Raw genomic sequence first — 9,906 nt, forward strand, 5'->3', positions numbered from 1 at the left:
TCTGACTGCAGTTTAAAGAATTTGACAGTATCTTGCATGGCTGCTCCTCCAAGTTTCAAGTTGTGGGCTTATGGAACCTTACTTACTTGGAAGTATAGCTTGAAGTTACTTGTTGATGTTGCTAATCTTTAAGCTATTAATTTTTGACAGCATGGCATAAACAAACAGTACTTTGCAGGTTGGGCTCTAGCAAAACAGAGGACAATGGAGCCACATATATTCAAGGGAGAGGATTGCAACATCTAACCTGTTCATATTTCTCCAGCTCCGTGTGATAGATCTGTCTGATCTGGGTCAATTTGGCCCTGTAATCTGAATGTTCAATAGAATTATCCGAAGATCCACCAGAAGCTGCTGCTGCTGCTGCTGCTGCCGCTGATCCTCCACCTTTCTCAGGACCTGAAACCCCTTCTGCCAGAAGCATATTGTCCAATCTCATTAGCTGGGGATCAGGAGGGTCTTCCTCTTGAGCCCCTCGGATGCTGAGACCTTTAGGTGAAGGAAATAACAAGAAGAAAAATTACCTAAGTTAATATATCCTGTTTCCAGTAAATCTGCTAACTATTCCACCGGCTCAGAGAAGGGAAAGCAGCAGGAGTCACACACACACTTTGCTGCCAGCCATTTTCATATGGATTTGTGAAGGCTTCCAATCCTAGCAGTTGTCGTTCAAGGAGGAAGGTATTACTAAGCACTCCGTACACACTATTCCAAAAAGTAAAGATCTTTCAAGATCTTGAACCAAAATAACCCAAATTTTGCATCAGGAAGAGAAGAATTCTGTGACTTGAGTAAGTTAATCAGTGCATTCACTGTAATGCAATGTAAGCAAACGGCTCAAAGTACTCAAAGGATCACAGAAAGCAGAAATATTAAACAAAAACACTGTTCCTACAATAATATGTTTAGGAGGTCATACCAATTGCTAAAGTCTGCCTTTTACTGTTGATGCAATAATATGAGCAGCAGTCAAGGACCAGCAGACTATTCTAAGGAGTTGGCAGTGGACTGAGCCACTGTTATCATGGGCTGCTTTGTAAGCTTTTCGAGCTTCACCTGAGGATAAAAATGTTTACTGTATTATAATTAAATATAATAAATTTATTCGCTTATTTTGTACCACATCCATTAGTAACAAAGAATGGTATGCAACAAGAAAGTTATGAGGGTTAGTAACCTGCTTACAATTTTTAACTGGAATACCAAACTGTCTATTCAGCAAAATATTCCACACGTGTATTTTGCGCAAATAAAATGGCTTGAGGTTATTCCTGGTTCAGGGAAAAGCAGGGAGGGTTCCACTTCACTGATGGGTCAAGGGATATAGTACTTTATATCCTTCCAGAGGATCTCCCTTCCTGAGGAGATACTCAATCATTAGGTCTTAGATCTACTGAATGCAATATGCATAGTCTGCAGTGCCCAGCTCTGCTGTAAAGAATGCTGTGATGTATGCAGCCTCAAAACCACTTTGCTTTTTGGTTTTTTAACCACCCAGAAAGTTTAAATTGCCATTTCATGCTAAAACATGTTCAAAATTGCCAGCATTGTTATCAGCAGCTAGCAGAGAAGCACCAGTGTTTATTTTAAAATAATAATAAAAATAAATAAAATTTCCGCGTCTAGCCAGAGGATCCAAAAATGACATCCAATCACCAGTCTCATCTGACTATTATAGATCAAGGCTGACAATTTGTAGGTTTAATCAGGTCAAATGGGCTTGCTGCCAAGATGCTCTCAACACCACTGAAAAACAAAGTTGAGATATAATTACAGTTGGGGGGGGGGGGAATCACTAGAGCCATGGCTCCTTGGATCGGCATTTCTATTAAAGATGCAATACAACCCAAAAATATCCCAGCTCAATTAACCTCTTCAAATCGGTTTAAAAGCAGGTATTCCTGACAGATCCCCTCAGGGGGAGGAGCTGGCACCTACTGAGTCTGCAAGCCAATTCTGCCTTCCGTGGTGTTCATGTTGTTGTTTATACACAGCGGCACACGAGCTCTGCATCAGGTGCAGCTGACATGACAGTAACATCCATAAACTGCCAAGTGTTCAGCTCAGAAGTGGCAGTTAAATTTGACTCACTTGCATGAATCTAGCCCAATTCCTCAAAGGTGTGGAGGTGTAGAAGGAGACAGATTTGTGACCGGCCTGCCCTGCACAAACATCAGCCAATCCCTTGTCATATATTTGACACATGTATTTAAAAAGAAAATCTTTGAAATCAACCACCTTTGTAGCAAGCATCAGTTGCCTGCAATATTGTTAAGACAAATTAAATGACTCACTGCAAAATTGCTTATCTTTATCATTGATAGATGGTCAAGATTTGAGGGTGCATACATGCACGGCTAAACATATGCATGCCCCACTAAAACGAACGGATGAATGCATCCCTCTTTAATATGCAGAATGGCAGCTGTAATGCCCTATTGTCCAAGAATGCACAACCAGAGCAAGATCTGGGCAAAAAGCAGTAAGCGGGTGTTAGGGAAGCACAATTCTATAGTGCATGTTTGGTATACAGAAGATCCCTGGTCACTGGCATTGCTGGGTAACAAAGACCCTTAATAATATGATATCCACAAGCTCCATCCCATCTCTAATTTTTGCCAAACCATGCCCCACCGTGGGATGCAGCACCGCAGGTTAGCAGTACCCCATCTCGTACTTAGAAGCTGCGTTGGAGTGTTACAAGTGCCTCATACGTTTAGTGAGTTAGGGCAGTATTATGACCTCCAAATTGCTGGTGGAGGACTGAGTTAAAGAAGGAGTGTGGCTTGCCTATGTGAGTTCTTGGCAGAGGTGGCTTTCAGTCCAGGGACTTGCCAATTCGTAATTCATCCTCTTAGCCACTATGTTACACAAGCCTTTTTTCCACATGTCTGTAATAACTTTAAAGTTGTCTGATTATATGGGGTGGTTGATTGTAGATACTGAGAACTTATTGAGAATTTTAAGTGCTGCCCCAACTTCTCATATTTTTTATTTCTCCATCCACCCTCTTTATTATTATATACATGTTGAAAACCATGGGTGTTAAAAAGGGGGTTGCATTTTCTCCTTTTATCAGTGAATCTTATTTTAATTTTATCAGCCTACTTCAACAAAACACACACAAAACACACCAAATAATTTGAATGCCACATCCATTGTTCTTCCTTCCCCCTTTTCAACCTGGCTCCTGCTTCATCTTACCCAGATCTGAACACACACTGCAAAAGTTGGTGAGCAATATTCTGTCTGATATGTTGCTTTTCTTGTCCCCACCCCCCAACCCATAAAACAAGCTTCTTCTTGACATGATAAGAATCTCACCATTCCACATTCAGCATTCCACATTCAGAATTGTGTGTGTGGATTCTAAAACATTTGGAAGGCAGAAAGCCAACTTGATAAATTATCACATGTTTCTTCTCCTCCCACGTCTCCAGTACACCCCAATTACCATCAAATTCTAAATTTGTTTTTGGGATACTGACACCAGAGTTTGTTCACTGCTTGGACTTGACAATGCACATTTGCTTCCTTGTTATAAAATGTTTCATCTTTGCTATTTCGTCTTATCAGGTTCTCATTAAAGCATTAAGCAATCTTCTACATGGTTAGTCTATTCCTGCTAAGGGCTTCAATTCCTCTCCTAAGGAAAAACAAACAGGCTTTTGCTAATTTATATACGTTACTTCATTAACTCTATGAGAATTTTTAAATGACTGCTCACTGAGCTAGGCAGCTGAGTGCATGCTTTGCATGGAAGGAGCCTCAGCTCTAGTCTCCGATATTTCCAGTTAAAAGATTCTGGGAGAAAAAAACTCTGTTTAAGACACTGGATAGACAAGAATAAGATGGACAGTATTGGGCTAGATGCATCACTAGTCCTATTTGAAGAAAAGAGTTTTGAGAGAGGAGGGCAGGTATCCTTATAACACTAAGATGGGCAAAAGGTAGATTGGGATCTACAGGTAAGTCTCTGGGTGATTTTCAGTAGATAACAAGGATTCCAACCCCCAGTAACTTGACAATTGTTTAACCTCCAGTGAGGTCAGCCTGGCACCTTTGATGACATATTTTCGGCACAAAGTAAAAACCTACTGTTTTCTCAAGCTTCTGATGATCTATTATAGTTTTGTTTTTGCTGTCAGTATGCTGACAAACCTTCCGTGGCTGCATGGGGGTGTTTTTTGTTTTTTTTTTTTAATGAACTGCATGGAAGCTTTAATAATGTGCTGCTATTATAATGTATTTTATTTATGCTTATGTATTTAATTAAGCTATATCACTGTGGTATATGGGGTGTTAGGGGAGAGGTAGAACCTCTGGTGGGTGACAGACACATCATGCTCCTTCTGGGGTAGTTTGTCCTCCTTTGGCCCCGACTCTGCACCTAGCTCTCATGTGTGACTCCTAGAAGTTGTCAGCATGTGACAGCGACCACAACCCGGGAATGGCTTCAACTGGCCAGCTAAACCCGGTGAAGGTAGCTGATGGGTCTCAAACCCTTGGTGAGTTAGGGACTTCTCTGAATGCAAAGACAGGCTCCAGCGGGTTGAGCGGATGGGACCAATAGTGAGTCCAATGGTCAAGAAGGCGGTTTCTGCATGTGCTGTAGAGGGAAGTGAGGGGCAGATGGAACTTGTCAACCTGGGAAGGCAGCCCATATAGGAGAAGGAAAACTCTAACCCTAAACCTCCACTGCCTTGTGGTATATCTTTGGGAGAAGAAAAGGCTAAGGAGTAAACCCTACACAAATCCGGAGTGGAGTCCCTAAGATGGTTGGATGGCTCCTTCCAGCAACTCCTGCAGCCAAGCTGGTGCCAAATGTATTATTCTGCTTTCCTTTGGGAAGGTCACTTTGGTGCTGCTAACACAGCAGTTTTTCTTCACCCCAGAGGTGCACTTCATTGTCTCTCAAGACAAATGGATGCCAACAATATAAGTCACTTGGAGACCTCTGTATAATAATAAGCAGTCTACTAAATACAGTGGTACCTCGGGTTACAGACGCTTCAGGTTACAGACGCTTCATGTTACAGACTCCACTAACCCAGAAATAGTACCTCGGGTTAAGAACTTTGCTTCAGGATGAGAACAGAAATCGTGTGGCGGCGCAGCTGCAGCAGTGGGAGGCCTCATTAGCTAAAGTGGTACCTCAGGTTAAGAACAGTTTCAGGTTAAGAATGGACCTCCAGAAAGAATTAAGTTCTTAACCCGAGGTACGACTGTACTAAAGATAACAGCAATAACAACAAATAAAAAACAAGTTACCACCCTGCCCTGGTTGCCCTTGTTTTAATTGCCTCTCTCGCAAACTTAGTGTTCCTCATCAGTTGAGTAAGTATATTAAATGGTTGCCTTTATTAGCCTTTGTACAACTATGCTGGTCAGTTTCAGCGCTCTGTGTTAAAAGCCGTCAGCTGCAGTAAATTCAGCTATAGTTCTGTGCGTGTACATTATGGTTTCCTGATGTAATGCTCCATGAGATGCCTTATATTGCAGATACACTGACACAACCACAAACCACATTTTTTTCTCTGGCTCTACTACCAACATAAGCTGTTTTGCACCTGCCTTTCACTGGTGGATTGGGTGGGGTGGTTGTTATAGGATGTTTTCACAAACCTGAAATCTGCCTGCCACTACTTTGTAGTTTTCAAATTTCCAAGCCTCTGGGCGCCTCTTCCATATTGACTTCCCTATGAAAACCACCACTATCTGATCATATTCAACACAGGCCTGAGGGTACCTATGTACCTGCAGGAGCTTATGATGGGCAATCAGAAATGGGAGACCAGTCATTTTCTGGCCATGGCTAGTATTACAGTATAAACATGACACAGTTTGAAAATTGCACAGTTTGGAACAAGGGCTATGAAACTGCTATGGCAAAATGGCACAGTTGTTTCCAGATAACCTTGGATTGTTTCCAAATGAAACCTGTTTTGACTACTTGCAGTGAGTCCTACCCCATTTCTTGGCAAGTGATACAGTCCATTGCATATGCTGGTACACCAAGAGAAGGGGGCAAGGATGAGCTGTTAACATTTATTCTGGTTTGAGGCACTACTTAAGCAACACCTACAAGACCATGTGGGGGGGGGGGGAGAGGATGTACCATTTCCATCTCTATCTTCCCTCGTTAATTTTTGAATTACAGTTATCAACACAAGTATATAATGAACAAGAAGGCTGTTCTTCTGTAGACTGGCTGATGGGAAGGATTGTCCTACTCTAGGCCTTTTGATATTGACTGGATAAAAATCTACTCTGTCTTCCTGGGTCTGTGTTTCTCTTCCTTTAAAGAGGATCTCACAAGCTCACCTTATTTGCCGAGCCAAGCCTTTCCTTTATTCAAAGCTTCAGACAATGGATGCTACCTAGCATCTGCCTTTATAAATTATGCACCAATAATATATGTATTTTTGACATATAAGCTCACACTGTGGCTATTGTTTCTCTCTTTTTATTCCTCAGTATATCAACCTACAAGTTTATTACTGCTTAGCTCGCTGACCTTTCAATGCATCGTGGTATTAAGGTACAGAGTGGGCTTGAAAGAACACAATAATACATCACTTCCAGCACAACTGGAGAGGTACTAATGGCAATGGAAGTGCAAGGACTCAAGCTGGAGAGCTATGCATCGGCCTAAAGCCAAATCTTTCCACATTAAATATGGCAGCTTGAGCTGGTACACCTTTGATAGATCTTTCAGGACCACTTTCATGCCTGACAATTTCTTTTCCTCTAGGCAAAGTTTCAAAAATCTTCATGGGTGAGCTGTAGAGTTAACCACAAACCTGTTTGCTCCCTATTTCCATCTACTTAAAGCCACACCATTCATTTTGGTATCTGCAGGATCCAGACAAATCACATAAACAGACGCTAAAACATTGTTTAACAATGAACTTGGCTTTGTTATAGAACCACAGTTTTAGCATATCTTTCAGCAGATCCTAATTAGCTGTCTTTCAACGCGCTGTGCACCTGCCCCCACAGATAACAGACGAGCGCGCCTGCACAGGCGACGGCATTCAGAGGCCAATAAATAAATTGCAGGTCAAAATTATTACAAAGCTTTTCCTCCGAATAAACCCATCTCCTTCACAATACAAAGCCGTCGATATGAAAAGCACCTAAAAACCCACTCAAATGGTATGATTACAGGGGCCGTTTGAGTTTAATAATCCGACTGTAGTTCAGGCATTTTCAACAGCTCATTAAGGGTTCATTAATATATGGGCAAGCTTTTGAATTATAAATAAGCAGATTAGAAACCCGTGGTGTCTGAATTGTATAGTAGGTATCTTGGCTAACAGAGTAATATTGCAAGCACAATGAAAGGTTGGCCCAAGAGAGTTCTTCTGGAGATACAGGGCATGGCTTTTTCCATCTTATTTATTAATTTCATAAAATTGTAAAGTTGGAAGGGACCACAGGTCATCTAGTCCAACCCCCTGCAATGCAGGAATGTTTTGCCCATTGTGGGGCTCAAATCCATGACCCTGAGAGTCTCATGATCTACCGACTGAGCAATCCCTTTGCCTTGCTTGTTCACCTTGTGAAGTGCTTATGTGTTATTTTTCTGAAGTGGTAAATCAACCATTTTAAGACATGCCCACCACCCACCATATACATATGGGCCCTGGTGTTCCACAAAAAGACCAAAGACTCAACTCAAAGATGTAGTCACCACCAAATCACCTTCCTAGTTCCATAAGAGCGGTCTGATTGGCAATAAAGATTCCCATTGGGATTCTTCATTTGTGATTTTTAAAAATAAGGACAGCCACTGACCTATTCTATAGATTTTAAGCTTACCCGATGGGGAAAAGCCTCCAGGCCTCTCTAACTTACTCATTGGACTCTCACCAAAACACACCACTCTCATCAGGCAACATCCCATGATGGCCCCGCTGTGTTTCCTTTTAGGGTACTTTGCCTGACTAGAATGTATCCTTGAACTTTGATAATACATTTTGCTTGGATGGATGGATGGATGAATGGATGGATGGTGTGTGTGTGTGTGTGTGTGTGTGTGTGGAAACTAGCCTCCTGTACAAAGATACATTGCTCTGCTTATTTTTGCTTCTAGGCCCACCCACCTAGGAGATTGTTCAGAAGGGAATGCGGCCCCTAGGCTGAAAAAGGTTCCCCATCCCTGACTTCGAGAATTTGGTGGGGGTAGAGAAACACCATCAAGAGACAAAGACTGCTGAAGTTCATTTACAAAGTCACAGGCTAAGAGCTGAGGTTGTCCAATCCCCAACAAACCGAAAACTACAGAGATCTTAGCTGCTAGCTCTATTTTGCCTCCTTGAGGCATTTCTAACAAGAGAACAGATATCTGAAAATGCCTGCTCTTCATTTTCTATATGGCATCAGCAGAGAATAATGACTGCTCACATATAAAAACACAATTTAATGTTGTCACGCTGCAATATTGTGTTGGTGTGGCAATTAACATGGCTGGTCTTAACACAAACCCTGAGAGCCATGCCTAGCCTCCATCTACACCACTAGCTTCCCCAGCAGCCACTGAAATCAGGAGGACTCTCTCCAGAAGTCAGTGGAACACTAAAATAACACCATGAGCCACAAAGCACAGCTACCGTATTTACCACCAAATCTAATGTGCATCTGAATTTTCAAAACCTTGAAACTAAAAAAGTATTTGCTATGTCAGCAGTGTTTATCAAGCTTGCAATTGAATCTAATGCGCCATCAAATCTAATATGCACCCTAAGTTTTGCGACATAATTTGACCAAAAAGGTGCACATTACATTGGAGTTAATATGGTGATTCACACTCTCTTGTCTGCACAATTTACAGTCTGCACAAATGCAGCAACAACACCATGTTCTATCTCCCAGGGTCTGCTAGCCAGCCAGGGTGGTGAAGACTACTGACATTACTTTATAATATATAAAACCTATAAATTATAAGTTTATAATTTAGCTCTTTAAGGCCATGATCAACTTTAAAAAAGAGAAAGAAACTGACATTAAAGAACACAGATTGTTTATCACAAGAGGTGCACATAATAAGGCCTATGTACACAATTGGTCTTCTTGCATGTTCTCTGCTCTCCCCCCCCCCCCCCACATGCTGCTCAACTCCCAAAACTGCACATTATGACTGGTTGTTAAAGCCAATTTTATTATGTGCTTTGTAACTTCTTCCCCACTTCCCCTCCTCATTAAATATAGGTACTCAATATCATATGAGCCCACAGTGCTACAACTCACAACTTGAGACAGACTAAAAAAATATGTTATCAAGATTATTGTAGGAGGGTAGCAAGCAAGCAAACCCACCTCCATATTGTAAAGATTAATCTGGTCATCCTAGCAGGGCTCAAACCACATAAACATGGGGGAAACCATGGGAGCTGTTGTGGAGTAAGAAAAGAGGGAGGCAATGTGAATCAAGCACACACACACACACACACACACACACACACACGTGATGAAGACACAAGTTGGCCCAGAAACACACAGTTCTGATCTGCACAATTACTTTTGTGTGCATGCAGTATCTACCCTGGTGCATCAGTCATCTCATGTAATGCTAGACAGTAGGTTTCAGTTGTCTTGTGAATAGCATAACAGCTGGATCAGACCACAGGCCCTCTGGTCCAGCATTCTGTTCTTAGTGGCTAACCAGATGCCTATGGGAAGCCCATAAACAGGACAAATGTGGTTGATTCTCATCAACCTGTACTCAGTTGCTTTAAAAAAAGAGAGAGCAAAAGAAACGAAGGTGCCGGTACTCACCATGAAGTTGTTACAGTTAGTATCACACTTTTAACATGGGGGGGGGGGAGGTACCCTCGAGTACTCCCAGAAAAAAACACCACAGGTTACCTTGACCACTTACATGCACACTTGGAAGCTTGGAAT

The 9,906-nt window shown here is 41.9% G+C and overlaps 1 protein-coding gene across 10 annotated transcripts in view; it reads right to left on the reverse strand.

Annotated features, from left to right (window-relative positions):
- Nucleotides 1–9,906, reverse strand: part of PBX3 (PBX homeobox 3) — a 244,244-nt gene that overhangs the window by 49,381 nt on the left and 184,957 nt on the right. For all 10 annotated transcript variants that reach the window (XM_081180322.1, XM_081180326.1, XM_081180325.1 and 7 more), the window contains one exon: nt 248–489. In XM_081180322.1, coding sequence (XP_081036448.1) covers nt 248–489 — 242 coding nt within the window. The remainder of the gene's footprint in view (nt 1–247; nt 490–9,906) is intronic.

This window comes from Podarcis bocagei (genome assembly GCF_964188305.1).
Source record: "Podarcis bocagei genome assembly, chromosome: Z".
Lineage (NCBI taxonomy): Eukaryota > Metazoa > Chordata > Lepidosauria > Squamata > Lacertidae > Podarcis > Podarcis bocagei.